The sequence below is a fragment of the Hemibagrus wyckioides genome, linkage group LG03, assembly GCF_019097595.1.
Source record: "Hemibagrus wyckioides isolate EC202008001 linkage group LG03, SWU_Hwy_1.0, whole genome shotgun sequence".
In the NCBI taxonomy this organism is placed as follows: Eukaryota; Metazoa; Chordata; class Actinopteri; order Siluriformes; family Bagridae; genus Hemibagrus; species Hemibagrus wyckioides.
This window is the reverse complement of record NC_080712.1, coordinates 10,679,703-10,701,728: the sequence shown is the minus strand read 5'-3', so window position 1 is coordinate 10,701,728 and position 22,026 is coordinate 10,679,703. Positions and strand designations below refer to the sequence as shown.

The 22,026-nt window shown below is 36.9% G+C and overlaps 2 protein-coding genes across 2 annotated transcripts; one reads left to right on the top strand and one right to left on the bottom strand.

Annotated features, from left to right (window-relative positions):
* Positions 1-10: 10 nt before the first annotated feature.
* med19b (mediator complex subunit 19b) lies at positions 11-6,553 on the top strand. Its single transcript, XM_058382142.1, has 6 exons — positions 11-463; positions 2,781-2,903; positions 3,560-3,693; positions 3,804-3,900; positions 4,413-4,507; positions 6,035-6,553. Exons 1-6 carry the CDS (start codon positions 241-243, stop codon positions 6,098-6,100), a joined length of 738 nt encoding a protein of 245 aa, XP_058238125.1. The 5' UTR covers positions 11-240; the 3' UTR covers positions 6,101-6,553.
* A 536-nt stretch (positions 6,554-7,089) lies between these two features.
* Positions 7,090-22,025, bottom strand: slc43a1b (solute carrier family 43 member 1b). Its single transcript, XM_058381896.1, has 15 exons — positions 21,808-22,025; positions 20,406-20,562; positions 19,471-19,657; positions 18,626-18,681; positions 18,461-18,537; positions 15,634-15,726; positions 14,239-14,372; positions 13,686-13,837; positions 13,418-13,564; positions 11,510-11,545; positions 11,229-11,361; positions 10,997-11,117; positions 10,756-10,829; positions 10,197-10,320; positions 7,090-9,365 (listed from the first exon to the last, which is right to left on the bottom strand). The coding sequence occupies exons 2-15, from the start codon at positions 20,557-20,559 to the stop codon at positions 9,168-9,170; spliced, it is 1,686 nt and encodes a 561-aa protein (XP_058237879.1). The 5' UTR covers positions 20,560-20,562; positions 21,808-22,025; the 3' UTR covers positions 7,090-9,167.
* Position 22,026: the final 1 nt, after the last annotated feature.

The window sequence follows — 22,026 nt, the reverse complement described above, 5'->3', positions numbered from 1 at the left end:
TTCAATATGTTGATGCCTGCAACTGTCGCTACCTCTGACATCAAATGCATTCTAAAGTTTGTAGGAATTGTGATTGTAATTGTCAGATCACTATATTAGATGAATTACGGTACAAACTAGTAAACTACACTGAATACACTAACCACGGAAAGTCATTTTCATTACGAAGAGCGTTAATAAATTCTTTTCATAACACGTCAAACTGATTTTTTTTTGTCTGGTAAAAACACATTCTTCTACATGACAGAAATATTTTCATCGCTATACGGCCAAAATGAAGCTCAGGGACCTTCGGGACCTTCCGCGATGGGGTTCGGCCCCGGGAAACCACTTCCACCACCGGTGCCCCAAAACCCAGTGCACATGGCGGTGCCCATTCCACACCAACTTGTAGATGAGGGGCCTCCGCTCCGAAAACCTGCAGCTATGAACGAACCCTTTTACCTAGTGCGAGAACTGCCAAGTGAGTATCTTAGTGAGTGGTCTTGGTGTCTTTATCATGCTTACTTCATCACTCCTCACTCCATTAGTGTGAAGGTTTTTCATTGTTTTCATTTTACATGCTGATAAAACATTATAGATGATTCCATACAGTCACATAAACCAAGGGTTCCTGCTCTCAACACACCTCAGGCAGCTCTTTAACTCATCTTCAAGTCAAGTGGTTTTATTGTCAATCAGATACATATGGTAAAGTACACAGTGAAACGAAACAGCGTTTACACAAGACTGTGGTGCAACATTAAACAACACAAGACTACATGAGACTACACAGAACTACATAAGGACTACATGAGACTACACAGAACTAAATAACACCAACACAGGACTACATTAGACTACATGAGACTACACAGAACTACATGAGTCTACACAGAACTAAATAAGACCAACACAGGACTACATGCGAATACACAGAACTAAATAAGACCAACACAGGACTACATGAGACTACAGAGAACTAATTAAAACCAACACAGGACTACATGAGAATACACAGGACTACATGAGAATACACAGAACTAAATAAGACCAGCACAGGACTACATGAGACTACAGAGAACTAATTAAAACCAACACAGGACTACATGAGACTACACAAAATCACAAAAGAACAACAAACAACTACATGAGACTACACAGAACTACATAAGACCAACACAGAACTATATGAGACTACAGAAAACTAAATAAGACCAACACAGGATTACATGAGACTACACAGAACTTCATAAGACCAACAAACAACTACATGAGACCAAAACAGGACTACATGAGACTACACAGAACTTCATAAGACCAACAAACAACTACATGAGACCAAAACAGGACTACATGAGACTACACAGAACTTCATAAGACCAAAACAGGACTACATGAGACTACACAGAACTTCATAAGACCAAAACAGGACTACATGAGACTACACAGAACTTCATAAGACCAACAAACAACTACATGAGACCAAAACAGGACTACATGAGACTACACAGAACTTCATAAGACCAACAAACAACTACATGAGACCAAAACAGGACTACATGAGACTACACAGAACTTCATAAGACCAACAAACAACTACATGAGACCAAAACAGGACTACATGAGACTACACAGAACTTCATAAGACCAACAAACAACTACATGAGACCAAAACAGGACTACATGAGACTACACAGAACTTCATAAGACCAAAACAGGACTACATGAGACTACACAGAACTTTATAAGACCAACAAACAACTACATGAGACCAAAACAGGACTACATGAGACTACACAGAACTTCATAAGACCAAAACAGGACTACATGAGACTACACAGAACTTTATAAGACCAACAAACAACTACATGAGACGAAAACAGGACTACATGAGACTACACAGAACTAAATAAAACCCACACAGGACTGCATGAGACTACACAGAACTAAATAAAACCCACACAGGACTGCATGAGACTACACAGAACTTTATAAGACCAACAAACAACTACATGAGACCAAAACAGGACTACATGAGACTACACAGAACTTTATAAGACCAACAAACAACTACATGAGACTACACAGAACTAAATAAAACCCACACAGGACTGCATGAGATTACACAGAACTTCATAAGACCAACACAGGACTACATAAAGTGCATGTGTACGAACAGCACAGGACAGTACATAATTACTAAGTCGTGACACAGTGAAGGACTGTGCATTGCTGACCAGTACACTGTCCTTGTGTAGATTAAAATTCAAAATGTTATTACAATATAATAATAAATGCTGTACATGTAAACATAACCTCCCAGCAAGCAACAAATTTTCAGATGGTCAATACAGTATTTTGTTTGCACTGTTTTAGTAGCAATTTAAGCAAAAAAAAATTTGGTGTGGAATAGTGTTGAGTGACATACCTCTTGTGTTGGGGCAAGAGAAACTTATTGACACTCAGGCAGCAGGCAAACACTGACATAAATAGTCTGACTTATTTGTTCATTCATCTTCAGTAGCCACTTTAACAACAGTGGATCCTGAACCAGGAAAACTGGGAATGAGGTGGGAATACACCCTGGATAGGATACAAGGACATTGCAGAGCACCATGCACAAGTGCACAGACATTTATTCACACCTACAGGGAGGAAACCAGAGTGAACCCACAACCAGTAACCCTGTAGCTATAAGACTACAATGCCTTAAATGACTCAGCAGATTTGCTACAGCTGTAAATGTATGGATTTTTTGTTTCCACCTTGCTTCACTCTTTTGTTTCTTCTTCCCTTAGTGGAAAATGAGTTGACTGGAAACACCAACCTAATTACACACTACAATCTGGAACATGCATACAATAGGTTTTGTGGCAAGAAAGTAAAAGAGAAGCTCAGCAACTTTCTCCCAGAGTTACCTGGTAAGTATATTTCAGATTAATCTGAAATAAGTGGATGCCTCAGGTGCATATTGGTAATTATACTCATTCATCTTTCATATACACTGATCAGGCATAACATTATGACCACTGATAGGTGACGTGAATAACACTGATTATGTTAGTGGGTGGGATATATTAGGCAGCAACTGAACATTTTGGCCTCAAAGTTGATGTGTTAGAAGCAGGGAAATGGACAAGCGTAAGGATTTGAGTGAATTTGACAAGGGCCAAATTGTGATGGCTAGATGACTGGATCAGAGCATCTCCAAAACTGCAGCTCTTGTGGGGTGTTCCCTGTCTGCAGTGATCAGTATCTATCAAAAGTATTCTTCAAGTCCTTTAAGGCCTAAACGTTGCGAGGTGGAACCCATGGAGAACCCACCTTGCAACTTACAGGACTTAAAGGATCTGCTGCTAACATCTTGGTGCCAGATACCACAGCACAACTTCAGGGATCTAGTGGAGTCCATGCCTCTACGGGTCACGGCTGTTTTGGCAGCAAGTGGGGGACCAATATTAGGCAGGTGGTCATAATGTTATGCCTGATTGATGTATAAATAACAGGAATTTCCTGAGAATGGAGAACGTTGGCTTGATTTTTGGAAGTGAAAAGGGGTTCTGCTTCTTTTTCCTAGGTATGATAGACACACCAGGTCTTCAAGATGGAAGTTCTTTGCGCTCGCTTATTGAGAAGCCACCGGTGTGCAACAACTCCTTCAGTCCTCTGACTGGAACCATGCTCACTGGGTTCCGACTGCATACTGGCCCTGTAAGTGTGGCATTCCTTTTTGTTTGTTTATTTGATTATTCTGATATTTTTCTATATATCAAATATAATCACGAGTATTAACTAGCATGCTACACCTTGACATCCCCAAGCTTCCCGAGCAGTACAGACTGATGCACATTCAGCCTCCAAAGAAGAAGAGCAAACATAAACACAGACACCACCGACCTCAGGACCCCTTACCCCCAGGTATGGAGTCTCTCACTATCACTTCATTCTGTCACTACACTGAAAGAAAAAAACAATATGTTGTCAGTCAGATGAAAAAAATATCAAATATAAATATTGTCATTACATTGTTTACACAAAATGTAATTTAAACAAATTATTTGAGTGAATTACTGAGTGAGCTTGATCAATTTACGTAGAATTAAAGTAAACCAATTACACTGAAATCTAATGAGGATGTTGCAGCTGATGGGAAATATAACTATAGTAGTATTAAATTTTAGAATAACACAGTAGAAAATGGGTCTTTTGCAAAACACCAGTATTATGGGTTTGATTCTCAGGTCAGGTGTGAGCTTGGTGGTGTTTGATTTCATTCAGAGCTTTAAAAATACACACTCAAAATGAACGCTAATTGTGTGAAACTGATTTATGTATTTTAGTAAGTAAATTCTTTTTTTCCCCCAGTGTATGTGTGTTACAATGTTGACTTTAGTACAGACGCTTCAATTTTTTGGTGCTCCGTGTAACAGAAACACCGTCAGACTCGGACCACAAGAAAAAGAAGAAGAAGAAGGACGATGATCCTGACAGAAAGAAAAAGAAGAAAGATAAGAAGAAAAAAAAGGTTTGTAAAATAATCAAATTGTGTGTTTGGATAATTAATAAGATCATTCAGAAACTTACTTTCAGGAAACCATAACAATAGTGTTCATATATTAAGCCGATAAACCTAATTATACTATAGTGCTGTTGAATTCTTGAAGCTGATTGGTCTAAATGTGTTGATGAGTTTTCTGTAACATCAGCTCTGATAGTTCAGCTGTGGAGCACAGAGTATAGTAACAATGTACACAAGGGTGTGGATGATGGGGACTCCAGTTACTCTAAGAACCGATTTACCTTAGAAAAACATTAAAAAATCATTGCTATGGTGAAGCTTTCTGTAAAGAGAGGTTTCTTTAACATTTATCATGTATCTTCTCCTTGTAACACTGGAAGTCCCATCTTCAGCTTTGTAACATTGCATAGTGTTCAGGATGGACGGCTTTATGGTCGCGACAAAATGCATTTGTCGCCTTACAAACTTTGAATGAGAAAAGAAAAGAGAGACTGGAGGAGGAATGATTGTTCATGGGAACTGTAACAAGGTGTAACAGGGACTAACTTGTTTCACAGACATTCCACTATCATATAACTATGTAACTATAAATGGATAAAAAGCACATACCGTTTTTTCATTTTTTTTCATTTTTATTATTGTTTTGTAAGTAATAATGCACGATAGACTCATGCTTTATACTTATACTTAATAATACACACCAGGACAAGGAAGTGATGTGACACAAAGCAGAAGATTCCATACCCCCATCATCCTGAAGTGCATTCATTTAGTGTAACAGTGTAATTATTACAGTGTTTAATTTATTAATAAATGATGTCATACATTTTAACAGTTTATAGTTATAGATAAACATCATTCTTCACCAATCTCTCTCTCTCTCTCTCTCTCACATACACACAATCACACACACACACACACACCTCATTTTACGGAGCAAAGGATAGATGTTCCTGATACCAAGAACTGTTACAACACAGTTCCATGTTAAAATAAACATCTCCTTACAAAGAACTTTACATTACTGATTGTAGGAATTACTTATTATACTAAACATTTTGTTTCTTATTAGTTTTAGATTATGTGCAGCATCTGCTGTACAAGTCCCTTTTTACTGTAAAACAGTAACGTATTAGAACAAGTGCATTAATATTAACATTCATGTTACAGTTACAAACAAAAAATAAATAAATGCACACCTTCTGACCAATCAGATTTGAGGATTCAACTACACTGTACTATAATGTAAAAAATAATATTCTGTACTGTACTGGGGTAGTGGTAGCGCAACTGGTTAAGGCTCTAGGTTCTTGATCGGAAGGTCGGGGTTCAAGCCCCAACGCTGCCAAGCTGCCACTGTTAGGCAACTTAGCAAGGGATAGCAATAATAAAGGCTTTTGTTAGAGAAAATAATAGCATATGGTTCATTTGGGACCAGACGTACCCTAACCCTGTAGTTAAATGACAGGTTTACAGCTTTGTATTTGGTGTGTTTAATAAGAGTATGTTTTGATGTTTGCTCATTGTTCTCAGAATCGTCACAGTCCTGATCACCCCGGCATGACCAGCTCTCAGCCCAGCAGCAGCAGTCTGAGATAGAAGCACACAGAACGAGAGATGCAGAGACAATTCACTGTAAATAGCATTATAAAACCAATGGGAAAAGTGGTTATTTTAATTGTGTGTGTGTGTGAGAGAGAGAGAGAGATTGCAAAAATGAGAGCAGTGCAGGTTTTTATTATTAATATTATTATTTTTTACTTGTGTATGTTACTCATGTATATGCTTCAGATGAGACTACAAATCATACTGCAACAAACTGTATATTTTAAAGCAGTTAGCCACTGTATGTTTATTTATGCAATAATAAGTTAATAAGGAAAAAAAATGTCATGGACACTGTGACAATGTGAACATCTTTCAATAAGTCAGTAAAAACACTTCGCAATTTTTTAATTTGGCTTGTGATTCATATTTCACTTTATTCCCCCCCCCCACTATTATTCATAAAATATTTACAACAGTAAATATTCAAGAAAACACAGAGCAAAAGGAAGCACCAAGGCACTAATACATTCATTTATAGCCAGACTTTGAAAGAAATAACAAAAAAAATATAGAACACTGTTGCGTGAATTTTTGTAATGATTTTTCACATCATAGAAGGCACTTCTGATTACAGAATAAAATATCTTATTTAAATATCAACCTTGATAGGTTATCAAATAATAGAAGTACAGTGCATTTACTCATTTTATCCAAAATTATTTATAAAGGAGGCAGAATCTAATAAAATAATAATAATAATAATAATAATAATAATAATAATAATAATAATAATAATAATAATAATAATAAAACAACAGTGGTTCTCAGGCAGCCCTGGGATAAAAACTGACAACATTTTAGTGACTATGGTAGATTAGAATCTACCATAGTACTAGGCATTTTCAAGAAATATGACACTGTGATAGATAGATAGATAGATAGATAGATAGATAGATAGATAGATAGATAGATAGATAGATAGATAGATAGATAGATAGATAGATAGATATGAGAAAAAGTACTACATAAAAAGCAAGTTCACAGACAAATAAATCCCTGATAGCAGAAGTGCAACTCATCAAACTTTACAAAAAAAAGTCCACAAAAACATTCCTGGTTGTTTACAGCATGTCATTAAACAAGACTAGCTGACCTTATTCTCTCCTTATTTATGAGATCACACAATTCTGCATGTACAGTAGACTGATTATAGCTTCACAACTCACCTGAAGTGCAAAATGATGCTGTACAAGCTCAAAGTGCAGCTAGCAAAAGAATTTGATGACCATACATTTACGTACATTTACTTATTTGGCTCAGGATTTCATCAAAGTTATAGTTATAGTTGAGACAGGACACAACTGAGGTGTTTTGGATTAACATCTTACTCAAGGAACCGAGCATGACAGTGCTGGGGTTGGAACTCATGACCTCAAGGCAGAAGAAATTGAGGTACTGACTCCCTAAAACAAACACGTGTTAAACTAATAAACGGTATAATAAGCAAATGTATATTCTTTCATCCACTAAGTCTACTAGAAACTGTGAGAACATTATAATAAAACGAGCTCTAAACAGACACACGCAGTACCAACAGAATACTCATTGGATGTAATGGTTAAACTGGAGGTAGCTAATGATGAAAACAGACAGTCAGCATAATGTTTCATTGCAAAGTACATTGAATTCATCAGTCATTAATTACAATGTAGCCTGTAACTGTTTTTCTAGATTTCCACCAGATTCTGGAAAGATTTGGTAACTGGTTTCTTTTTCACACACTACAGTAAATAACCAAGCACATTCACAGCACAGCAGATTTACACCGATCAGGCATAACATTATGAGCAGTGAGAGGTGAAGTGAATAACACTGGTGATCTCCTCATCATGGCACCTGTTAGTGGGTGGGATATATTAGGTAACAAGTGAACATTTTGTCCTCAAAGTTGATGTGTTAGAAGCAGGAAAAATGGGCAGGCGTAAGGATTTTGACCAGGGCCAAATTGTGATGGCTAGTTGACTTGTGGAGTGTTCCCGGTCTGCAGTGGTCAGTATCTATCAAAAGTGGTCCAAGGAAGGAACAGTGGTGAATTGGCGATAGGGTCATTGATGCACATGGGGAGAGAACGCTGTCCCATGTGATCTGATCCAACAGATGAACTACTGTTGCTCAGATTGCTCAAAAAGTTAATGCTGGTTCTGATAGAAAGGTGTTAATATACATAGTACATGATGGGTCAGGGCTGTTTTGGCAGCAAAAGGAGGACCAACACAATATTAGGCAGGTGGTCATAATGTTATGCCTGATCAGTGTATGTTTGGTGATGGCTACAATACAGAACACCATAAAAAGCAGTGCTATCAGAGTGCTGAAAATGACAGAAGGACAACTAAATGAAGAAAAAGTGTCTTCTAAGCACCTCCTCCAGTAATGCAGCTCAGCTCCTGCATTGCATCAGCTACCACAGACAGAGTCACGCTCTTCCTTCTGTTATTGGGTGTTATTTCTTATTGATTCTCATGTATTTTCTGTCTTATGTATTCTGAATTGCTTATTCATTTAAAATGAGTAAGTTTTCATTAAATTTAAATGAACTGAAATAGGCAAAATAAGTTTTTTAATCATGTCAGCATCTTCTGTATATAAATTCTGCACAATAATTATGCGATATCAAACCTACTAGTTCACTTTAGTGAGTCGGTTTATGTGTTTAAAAACAAGGCTTTCATAGAATACAAATGTTTTCAAGATCCAATAATTTTTTTCATTAATACAACATTTTCTGTCACTTCCCCTGTGAATGGTTTAAAAATACGTTCGTTCATATTCAGCTTGATAAATGAGGTCTATTGATGTTATTTAATAAAAACAATCCAGCTGGTTCGGTCACAAGACCTAAAAGTTGCATCCATAAAATTTGTGCGATTAGAAATTTGGACCTTTTTTTGTGTAATTGCTCCCTTTTTTGAATCCCAACATATGACTTAATAGAAATTTCCCCAAAGGTCTCATTAAAAATGTCCATGATGCAAAGCTTCGGATGTTTGTATTTAAGTTTGTTGCTCAAAACAGCAAGAATGCGTTGCTGCAAATGTATTGTCTACACTGTTCCTTCTTAAGCCTCGTTTGTATCAGACTCATCAGCATGGAGTTTCCCAGGGCCATTTGCTGAATGGTTAAGAGCAACTGCTGATTGGCCAGCTGCTGCCTGATCCCGTACCTTCTTCTGTTTAGTGAGTTGTCTGCGATGGTAGAACAGGTATCCTGGCAACAGGAAGCCCACCAATGAGAAAATAAGCAGCCCAAAGTTGATCTGTTGATGGAGAGGATAACAGTAAGCCACAGACCCAGTCCATCCGATGCAGTAAAGACTTTTGTGTAAGTCTTACACAATAATTCAAATGATTGTCACACTTTTACTCTGCATCTAGAACCATAATTATAACAAAAATACATTTATTAATATTATAACTATCAATTAGCTTATTTGCATAATAAGGAAACATCCTTTTCTTTTACACTGTACATGCCACAATCCTGTGTTCCTCCACAGAGAGAGCTTTATGAGTTAAATGATGCTTAGTCAGATTAATAGAGTGGAACTATTCAATCCTAATCACAATTACACTCAAAATAACTTAGTGTTATCACCTAGTTACAACGTGTTAAGATGGAGCTCCGGATTTAATGCATGAGAGTCACTCAGTTAGCTACTTTAGCTTATGCTCAATATCACAGTCAATCATGTTTTTGTGTTGAAATAATCTGAAATATTGTTTGATACATTTTCATGTAGAGAGAGAGAGAGAGAGAGAGAGAAAGAGAGAAAGTGTTTATCCATGTAAATTATCCATTATATGCAAGAGCTGGAAATATGTAAACTCTACAACTACAGAGAAAATACTCATTATATTTTTAATTACACTGTTTTCTTAGCCAATACAGTGTATGTTCACCTAATAATTATTCACTATGTCCAATAATCTTCAAAAAAAAGTGTAGTATATAAAAGAGGAATGAGAAGAATGACATCATGTGGTGGTGAAAAGGAGTGGAAAAGGTGAGAGGGAGTAAAAGGCATAGGACAGTGGAACTGAGAGAGAGAGAGAGAGAGACAGAGACAGAGTGTCTGTGTGGGTCTCACCCAGTAAGGGTCTCCCTTGAGTGGACCCAACATGTAGACAAACAGTGGCTGCTGCAAGAGAGCAAACAAGGCACTGAGTAGAGACTGCAGTCCTGTCAGAGTGCCAAAGTGGTTAGATGGGTACCTGAGAACCATGACAACCAAAAGAACATTATATAGCACATTAATTAATATTTTATTATACATTTAAACACCTTAAACACCATGCACAAAGCAATTATCAAATCCATTACAAGGAATTATCAAATCCATTACACTGTCCTTGTAAACTGCTTCTACTTGATCGGATTTAACTACAGAGTGCTTGGTAGAATATGTCATACATATTGTTGGAAAAAAATCCACTAAAACATGCTTGGCAAAAATGCTATTCTTTAAGAAATAGTGTACTAGGACAGGCTTCAAAAATATGTATAGTTTTTGAATTGATAATCTGGAAATATATTAAACTTTCATAAGCTGAAAATATTACTCATGCTATTGATCTTCAATACATCGATTTATAGATTTAAGGGTGCCAATACTTCTGAAGCTTCCTGCACATAATGTAATGACTTACACAGCAGCATAGAGTCCTCCACAGCAAGAGTGAATGAAACCTCTTACAACAGTATGAAGAACAAAGGTCACCAACTATAACAGCAAGGGAGACACATTTATATATACAATTATATTTTATAGATAGATAGATAGATAGATAGATAGATAGATAGATAGATAGATAGATAGATAGATAGATAGATAGATAGATGGCTATGTATCAAAGGCAGATATGTAAGTAACTATGTAAGTTTGTGTACCTGGAGAGGAAGGTTGTCTATCAAACATGTGATGCCAAACAACACCAGCAAGATGTTGGTGAAGATAAAAGCTCTGATTGCATTAGTGAGTTTCTGGATCTTTCTGTCTCTCTTGGGTAGCCTGTGGGGAAATATTAATATATTACTAGTGATACATGACGAAATTCATTAAAATGAGCTAATTAGTACAGCTATGGTCAACTGTGTTGTCTTTTTCACTCTCTACAGCCACCTTTTCTCTCCATCCACCAAGCCACTGTCCTCCTCACACTCTTTCATCTTCCAGTCCATGATGTAGCCAATAAGAGGTGAGGTCAGGAGACACAGCAGCTGCATAGTGCCGAAGACAGATGAGTAGAAGCTCACTGAGGAAATGAACACGCAACACATCAGATATGGCGCACAACAACAGCCTTGAAATGAAAAAGTCGTCTGGTTCTGTAGCAAAGTAAATACATCCATGGTCCATCCAAATGTCAAATTCTTATTAATTTAATGTTACATGTTTATTACCTTGTTCATTTGCCTCTTTCACCAACTCTTCTGGAGCTGGAGCAAAAGAGAAATATTGTTAAGCATGTAAACACACATATATAACACATACTGTCTGTTTTGCTGGAAATATTGTCAGTGTTTGCGCTCCAGTGATGTCACAACCATTCATGTCTAGAAGTATGTATAAGGCTGTGCCCTCACTGGACTGGAACACTTTTGTCTCAGCAGTGTTTTGTTCACGAACAAATCCTTTAAGTGAATGAATCGTTGTCGTTTAGTTCTATGCACTGACTCATATTTTTCTTCCTCTTAAGTCCTGCCAATGCAAAACATGTGACAGCTTTGGCAGCTTTTTCCTGCCTTTTAAAAAACAGCATTTTAGGGCTGTGAAGGAGTATATCACTGATTTGATGTACTGAATAAATACACTCCTTACTTTGAGTCTGAATGAGAGTGGTATACTCTTAGTGAACAGGTCCATAAACGATATGTATGAACTGGTTATTGTTCTATGTGTGAAACAAATGAGCTAGGTTGAACAAACGAGGATCTGCTGGCTCAGTGATGTCGGCTCAGTTGATAAATGCACTCTGTTTGTGACCCTTTCATCAAGAAAAGAAAGAGCATGCATTTGAAAAGCATATAGCACTAAAACAAGCCTTATGGTTTGTTGCGTTGTTCAGAGAATAATCCGCTGTACACAAATATACTGTGCATAGCATTATCCTCTACACATCACTGCGTAAAAATGGCTGATGGCTTTTTTATTATCATTGTAACATTGAAAACTACTTCATACACGCATACAAAAATATCTATTTTTTTCAGAATGATATTAATATCCTCATTCGTGACCACTCTTTCAGAACTAACCTGAACTAACTAAAATAAATATTTTAATAAATAAAATATATTCTTGAAAATAAATTCACCAAAACCTTCACTTTGTAGATTGGTCATGCCAATTTTGATAAAGTATCATATTAATACATGACTCTTGAAACGTTGGGGGTTTTTAAAATAATATATTGAGTAAAAATAAAAAACATAATTTTCTCCTAATATCTAAAAAGACGTTCACGGGCGCCACCTACTGGTGTAATCATGTAACTTACAGAAAGGGTCTGTGAACGGAGCTGTGAATGAATCTTTTCAGTCAAAATCAAGTCGCCTGGATAAAAAGGATTCGATTTTTTTTCCTATTTAGTGCTTTTTGCCTGGCAAAATTATTGACAACCCTACAGAGTATTTTACATAAACGCAAACATATTGTCATTCTTGCTAATCTTTTATCACTATTTTTCACTTTCTCTCAGTCCCATGAAACTTTTAACCATGAGCATAACTATGTTTCCTGGGGTATAAATATGAGGTTACACAGATGTAAACCTCTGCCATCCACTACTATGGCTTAACCTCTGTCACATGTATTCCTCATCACTTTTCTTTATTTGATGTAAAATGTCTTTGTATGCCATTGTATAGGCAAGTTTAATTCATGTCAGTTCATTGGAAAAACCTAAAGAACTTTCAACGCAATAGAGAAAATAGTTGTTGATCTGCACAAGGCAATTAATTGGTATAAAAATACAAACACACCCCAATAAATGCAATTAGGGCCATGTGAGCTAAGCATCTTTACTGTTTACTTGTTAAAAAAAAGTTAGATATTTGACAGGAACTGGACTCATAAGCACACTGTATACCCACAGAATGAGGATGGGGAAGAAGGGAACCCAGTGATCACAGTTTAGGGATTTTTTGTAGTCTGGGAATCAATTGTTAAACAGCACTTTCATAACAGCAAGCTGTTTGGAATAACAATTTTGTTGTGGATATTGTATCTACATAAACAAGTCATATCTGATTCAACTTTTTCATTTTACATATTAGTCATATAAATGAATAGGACTCTGAGATGCTCACCATTGGGGTCACCGTGTGTAACCAGGAACTCCAGCATCTTATTCATGGCTCCCATATAAAATATGATGCGGAGCTGGGCCATCGCCATGGTTATCAAGCTCCACAAGAAGATGGGAGAACACACAGAGCGGCGAAATGGCTGGGAACCTAAAAGCACACAGACACCATGTGTAAAAAAGTTTGTGCATATATGTGTGTGTGTGTGTGTGTGTGTGTCTGTCTGTGCATGTAAGCGCTGTATGTATGCATTTGTACATGTAACTCTCACCCTGGCTCACTTCAGCTGCTCCATTGCTTTGTTTATACTCATCCAAAACCTGTTTTTTAGTCACTCCCTGCCCGACAGTGGTTACATGACTGTAGCAGCGATCCCCTGTCACCTTATGATCCATTGCTACACCACTCAGCTTTACTTTTTTACTGGATGAGGAAAACAAAAAGGAGGAAATGAAGTAAAGGAGCATGGGAGGGAGATAATTTTCTCTCCTTTATCAGGGAATTACAAACTAACATTAATAAACAAATGCACAACTACTCTTTTCTGTAGAATTCACTTGTCTCTGGTTAGACACAAAACACAGGCTTCTTCAGTAGGGAAACCCTTTTTGGTTCTATGTAGAACTGTATAACACAGTGTTTCCCTAACAACATGAGAGCCCAGTAGAACCCAGTAGAGTTTTAAATAACATTTTAAATAACTCTTTTCTAACAGAAAAGCGTGCAGTCATTTTGCTTTCTCTCTTTTTGTATCAGTATATAGTTAATATATTCTAAAAATACATATATCAGTAGTGTTAAAAATAAATGTATAGAATACTGACATGTAGCTGATCTCCTCAGGGGCAGGAAAAGATTCCACAGGCCAATTAAGTAGGCAGTTGAGGAAGACGAGACATGCCAAGCCTGCCCATGTCCAGAAGATCAAGCGGAATGACACCCCTAGATCATAGATTAGCTACAGAACGGAATCAAACATTGGCATTAAAAAAGTGCCTGTGTGGGGCAGTCAAAGCTTAACTTTCTGCACTAGTACTTGAAAACCACACTGTTTTGTGTACAGTTGATTAGTTAAAAAAAACCTAGACATAAAATTCACGCCTGCAGTAAGATGTCCAGCCTGCCAGAATCTCACCTGACTATTGACATAATACACACTTCATTGACTCACAATGGCAACCTTGAAATACCCTTCAAAGTTTATGTTATATATGATTTAAAAGCATATTTCTGACCCAAAATATTCTATTATACTTGACAAAACTGATTACCATCAATGCTGCAATAATCACTGAAAAATTTTAGTGGCTAAATTTTTTAAAAAGCATTTCAGTATTACAACTTTGTTCGCTGCCATCACTACAGTATAAAGATGTCCATCACAGCTGGTATTTAGACCATTTACACACTTAATCTATTAGCTCTCATTGCCAAAGCCCGGGTTCGATTCCTGGGCAGGGCACTAACCCAGCCACTGAAGAGTTAACTCAGCAAGCACAGATAAAATGGGATGGTTGCGTCAGGAAGGGTATCCGGCGTAAAACCTGTGCCAAATCGAAACATGCAGACCAAATGATCCACTGTGGCGACCCCGGACAGGGAACAGCCAAACGAACAACAACGACACACTTAATCTATTAGGTTATTGTATGAGTCACAATGGAAAGCTTTCACTGTGTGGAGCAAACATACTTAGCTCCAGTAGCAATTAAAACACTTTTAGGCGATTTGATAATTTGTCTACAAACATTATAAAGTCTAGATTCCCTCATCATCTGTGTACAGAACCTTGTCTATTTTGCCTTGCTCTTTGGATTGTGAGTTGAATTTGTCTGCCTGCTTTGTAAATAAACGTCTCCACATGGACCCACAATACTCTTTTCAGTCTGTTGTTTTATATTAATCTAGTACTCTGTTATGCACAATAAAAAAACATGGTTCAGTGGAAGCCCAGAACAAATATTTTGCATTAAGTTTGAACCAGAATTGGTCCTATTATAAAAACGTGTCTGTCTTCACAGCTTTTCTCCATATTCCTGTCCACACTTCATTTTGCAGCCAAGGAATTAAGGGGTTAGTACTTTGGTTAACTCTGTTAACCCACTGCAAAATGTTTACTTGCAAAACATGGACTTAATGAAGTCGCAGTGTCCTTATTGTGTTTGATTAACCTTTTACTTTTTTCATGACATTGTGTAGGTTAGTGCTTTGTGTCCTACCTTGACTCCTGGAAAGGTAACAGCAGATGAAGCATAGGAACCAATCATGAGTGAAAGAATGGTGGAACGCACGTTTCCAAACATGTTAGGGAGCTGAGGAAACATATTAATTTACATTAGTTCATCTGGCTCTTGGTTTACAAGTGAGCAGTTGGGGGTTAAAAGAATTCTCAACTCAATATACCACATGTGGACCACATTGTATGTGTTATCATGAACAATTGTTTCCCTGTATTGTAAAAGTATATTTATTTAAGTTTACTTAAAAGTTTACTTAAGCTCATTTATAATGGAAGTCTAAGGGCATGTGGTAATTCCTTTCAGAGTAGCGGACCAAACATCACCAACATAACCAGTTTCAGATTCAGGAAAGTCCTAGAAATGGCATTCTGCTTTATTATTGGAGGCGTAGCTCTTCCTCACAGCTCCAAAGTCCCCTGGTTTGTTCCTGAGCTCAAATTAGTGCATGTGTGGAGTTTTGCATTTTCTCCAACTGTCCAAAAATATGCTGATAGGTGGATTGTTGACTCTAAATTGCATGATTGCCCTGACATCCAATCTAGGTTGTATTCAGATTTCACAGCTTGTGTTCATAGGATGGCTCCAGATTCCCTGCCATCCAGACCAAATACTGTAGCAATGCATGCATTCATTTATCTTAAGTAACCATAATAAAGTGGTTATTGCTGACAGATGAATGAATGAATGAATGAATTGCTACAGTATCTAGCAATATTTATAAACTATATTGACTATAGTCATGGATGGAGTTCAACATCTGGTTTTTGTTATAAGTAAGATTTAAATCCACACGTTTTCCATTAGGAATGAATGAATTTGTGAAAGTCCTGTACATTGAAATTCTTGTTTATCGTATTTACACATACACTACAACCTCAGTGGTTAAAAGTTGTTAGAAAAATGCTACAGTATATCTTCAAGTCCCTGGTTCAACAGCACATGTCTGGCTCTCTGCCCATCATGGAACTTATGTCCACAGCTTTTACAGTGATGACCACACAACCTTAACCACTGACCTGTTTTCTAGTGTATATTTTTCTGGTTTGTTTTTACAGTCAGCAGGGGATATTCTTTAGGTTTAAAACTCTGTAAAGACTAATTGAACCCTAGGCCACTATGAACAGCATGTATCACACAACAAACCTTTATTTATAAAGGTTTATAGCTTAAATGGGAAAAGATAATATAATAAAAGTCAATATGAAAAATGTTACATTTTAATTTTACACATTTAATTTGCTAGTCATACTAATAAAGCAGTAAACAGGGTGAGGTCGTTTCCTTTCTGAAAAGCCTCTACATTTGTATTACTTTTACTTGGATTCTTTTTTTACTTTATTCTTTCTTACATTGAAATTTTCCTTCTTCCTTTTTTTCCTTCTCAATAAATTTTTTATATGTGTCAGATAAATATAGCAGAGCATGTGAACACCCTTGGTTGAAATTCTTTTCCCTTACATGACTCTGGTTCATTCAACTTGGAACATGGGCCTGTCCTTTATCTGTTTGTCTCTCTCGCTCTCTTCCTCTTTTAACCCTCACTTTTCTTTCCATTCTCTAATTTGGCATCTCCATATCTCTCTCTGAGGTATTTATATTCATTCTGACCATGAAGGTGAATCGCACAAGTCTGGCATGGAGACAGAAAAACTAAATAAATTATCCATTATATGCAAGAGCCGGAAATATGTAAACTCTGAAACTACAGAGAAAGTACTCATTATATTTTTATTTACATTGTTTTTTTAGCCAATATATGTATGTTCACCTAATAATTATTTTTACTATGTCCAATAATCTTCAAAACAGTGTAGTATATAACAGAGGAATGAGAATAATGATATCGTGTGACGGCAAAAGGAATGGAAAAGGTGAGAGGCATAGGACAGCGGAACTGAAAGTTGGACAGAGAGAGAGAGAGAAAGAGAGAGAGAGAGAGAGAGAGAGAGAGAGAGTTTGTCCTTACAGTTTGGGGGAATGTGGGCATGGCTGTGTTGAGGGCGTGAGCACAGTCTTGCCCTCTGATTGGCCATAAATGACATGGCAAAATTTAGGGCCTTGAAATATATCAACATGTGTCTCTACAGAGTGACCAACCAAAATACACACACACACACACACGCACATGCACACAAATGCTTGCTCTCGCATAAGTCAACTTAGCCTGCAGTTTCACAAAATACACAAAATTTCACAATTCCCACAAGGTAACAGCAATGTTGATGTCCTGAAACACATTTTATAAAATACACAATGATGTTCTGCTCTCTTCATTCTAGAGGAATAAGAACCAATGGTTATGAGCGTGTGACTGTATTACACTTTTAATTGTGGCAACAAAATTTGCTACAGTTAGTTAAGACCTGCAACACACCACAGATATGTGCTGAGAAGTCTATGGGAAAACAGTGAAAGTGTATACTCCAGTTGTTTTATTAATGAATGCTATTATATTATATTATATTATATTATATTATATTATATTATATTATATTATATTATATTATATTATATTATATTATATTATATTATATTATATTATATTATATTATGTGAGTTCCCTTTAAAAATTTTAGCTTATTAAGTTACTCATTTTCATTTCATTTCATTGTCTGTAATGCTTATCCGATCTATTAAGTTGCTTATTATTCTGTAACTACAATTATACCAACAGTTATTGGATGGATAATGGCTACTGGCAGATCCAGAGAAGTTAAAGTCTAATGATTAATTTAGTGTGCTTTATTACTTATTACTCATATGTTTGTGTGAATGTGTGCGCATGTGTGTGTTTGTATGGTCCTACCGTTAATGAAGTAAAGGTCAGACATATTCCTCCAAAGCCATTGAAGGAGACAGCAATAAAGATGAGAGGTGATAATACTGAGATGTAAAGGGATGAAAAAGTGTTTAACATTACATTGTGTATGAATTATTATATACAGTATAGAAAACATTGCCACATACTCACTTGAAGGATCATATGCTGCAACAGCAATCAACATCACTGAGAACGCAAAACAGGAACTAGGAGCAAATAGAATGTCAAAATAGTTACTCTTGTGTGGTGGTCAAAATGCTGTCATCATTTCAATAAAAACAGCCAAAGAATTTCAGACTGTATCAGGACTATATCCGTAGACTGAGGCTGCTAACTTGCTTATGTGAACTCTAATGCTGTATGACACAACGTGGGCTATTAAAATGGACAAATATACCTTGCGGATCTAAACATCTTGATAGCGGAGATTTCAAATATGATATCTCTTTCATTTTCAATGCACAGGTTGGAACCACTCTAAGCATCAGAGATGGGAAGTGTGTCTTGTAGATATCATTACATGTTATTTGGATAATAATGTAATACAATTAAAATCTTTTTATTTTTTCACAGAGAAGAAAAAAGAGATTTGTGTCAGTTATTCATTTTTTTTTGTTCATGTTGTCCTTATAGGAACTATATATAGGCACAATTGTGAACGGACAATAGAAGGATATATCTATTACACGGCTGCCATTTTTAATTTCCATAATGATGACACCAGCTCAACTTTTCTTATTTTGTCAGTGAAGCTCTTTTTGCTCACCATCATACAATCCCTTGTCTATTTTTTAATATTCTCCATTGCAAAATTAATGTGCAGTGGACATCTAGCTTTAAAGCTTTAATTATAACACATTTCATATAAAGTCCAATTAAATTCTTCTGGCCTTTCAAAATTACTAGATTTTATACATCTTGGGACTTTCTGATGATGTTATTTAAAAGGTATGGTTAACTGACTTCATATGATCACAGCCAAATATGTCTTCTACCTGCCCAGTAGTCGCAGGGGGCGTGGCCCATACTTGTCCATCAGGATTCCCAGTGGCAGAGTGGCTGCGCTGATGATGAATGAGCCGATCGTAAAGCCAAGATTTAGGATCTCTTCTTGCTCAACACAGCTCAGCCACACGCTGCTCTCCTCCAAACTTCCATTAACATGATGCTCAGTCTCATTTTCTATGAGATTAAGAATGAGGCATTATTAGAAATTCTATAATAAAGCTGGTCTCTCACATTTGGACTTAGAAAGTATTTGGTGGGGTCAAAGCATCTTTTATACTATTAGTAAGTTAATAAGTCCTTCCCTATATACATATAATATACAGATATACAGCCATAACATTATGAGCAGTGACAGGTGAGGTGAATAACACTGATTATCTCCTCATCATGGCACCTGTTAGTGGGTGGGATATATTAGGCAGCAAGAGAACACTTTTGGTCATGAATGGCCAAGGCTCATTGATGGACGTGGGGAGCCAAGGCTGGCCTGTGTGGTCCGATCCAACAGATGAACTACTGTTGCTCAAATTGCTGAGGAAGTTCTGAAGAGCTGGTTCTCATAGAAAGGTATCAGAATACACAGCGCATGACGGGACAGGGCTGTTTTGGCAGCAAAAGGGGGACCAACACAATATTAGGCAGGTGGTCATTATATTATGCCTGATCACTGTATATAAACACTGACATGTTCTTCTTTGTACGATTTGAATAGTCTGGTCTTGTCCCTGCTCTTAATATCTATTCCTGAGGCCTTGTTTGGTGCTCAAATCAGAGTGGCCTATAACTGTTAATACAACACCATGGCCATCACAATATAAACAAGTCATCGGAAAGGAGTGTTTTTCTGTATATGTGCTAAAATTCCACATGGCTCATTGCAAACAAATGATGGATGGTGTTTGTCCTTTTTGGGATAGTATACCTATGCACAAATGTGAGTAGAAACCCTCAGCCTTGAGCATGATTAGTAGCGAACCCCAGCCCAGCAACACAGCAGAGAAGAGCAGATTCTCAATTATAGCCGTCAAGGCCATCCACCAGCGCCTTCTATAGGCTTGTGAGAGAGACGGTGCCATCTCCTGAAATAAAAAGAACATCAGACATGGGTTATCAGATGCATTACAAGTTAAAATTTCATATACAATCAATTTCAGTATTCCATGAGTATAATGTACATTTCTTATAAGATTTTATAAATATATTTATTTGAAAATCAATGATAAATATACAATGAGTCAATGTTGCATCTGAGGAAAATAAAACATATTCTGAAATATCTGACAGTCTGTATGCTATACCACTTTACAAAAGTTTATAAAGGTTTTATAATGCTTGCTATGAGAGAACCCTATTGCCATTAAGTAACTTTTTAATCTTCAAATTTCAGAAAAAGTAGCTCGGTCTTCACAAAAATGAACAATAAGAGTGTACGATGCATTACAATAGAGTGTATGTTGCATTACAATAATATACTCTGATGTAAATAAGGACCAGTTTACAAATACATAAATAGTATGTCTAATTTGGCCTCACCACTTCTGGAGATATGGAATGAATAGAAATGGTCACCTTATTTGGCAAAATACATTCATTCATAAAGCATTCATTTATAATCCTTCGAAATCTGGTGTTTGCAAACATTACTGACTTTTGTCTACAAGTTCAAGGTCTTAACTTGGCCTCCAACCAGATCTCAGTCCAATCGAGAATGTGTGGGATGTGTTGGACCCATAGAGCCCTACCATGCAACCCACAGAACTTAAAGGATCTGCTGCTAATGTCTTGGTGGCAGACACTTGTCTGTGGTCTTGTGGAGTCCATGACTTGATGGGTCAGAGCTGTTTTGGCGGCACAATATTTGGCAGGTGGTTTTAATGTTATGGCTGATCGGTGTGTGTTTACAGTCTGATGAGTCACTTAGCTCGGAGGCATACTGTATCCTGCTAATAGAATGCAGTGTGTGTGTGATCAGACCAAACGGGCTAGCCATTGCTCTCCACGTGCCTCAATGAACCTTGGGCTCCCATGGACTGATTCACTGGTTGTCCTTCTGATATTATTATAGCAACACGTGCCACTTTCGAAGTCCAGGGATTTTGGGGGTCACCAGAACGGTTTACTGTATGTAATAGGTGGATTTCGTTGTAATGTCGGTAAAGCATATGACCACTAACCAATGGATGTTTATAAAACCAAAAATAATAATAAAACCAAAGCATAGTAATAATAACTTAACTGTAGTTTCATGGTGTTTAAATATTCCATTACTGTTTCCACACAAAACGCAATACAGAAATAGACAGATCGCATGTGCATAAACTTACCAATCACTTTTAGACCGTGTATAGAGCTACGGGAACGTCACAGAAATTCCTGTTGAAGTGTAAATAAAAGTAGTTTATAGAGTCCACGTTTACTTTTTGACCTATTCTGTTTGCCCGGCGTTATTTCCTCTGAACAACTAGAAGTGTGAATCCATGTGGCATCTGGCTCTCAGTCACACTCACTCTTCACTTGTGCGCGCTATAAAAGGCAAAATCCGT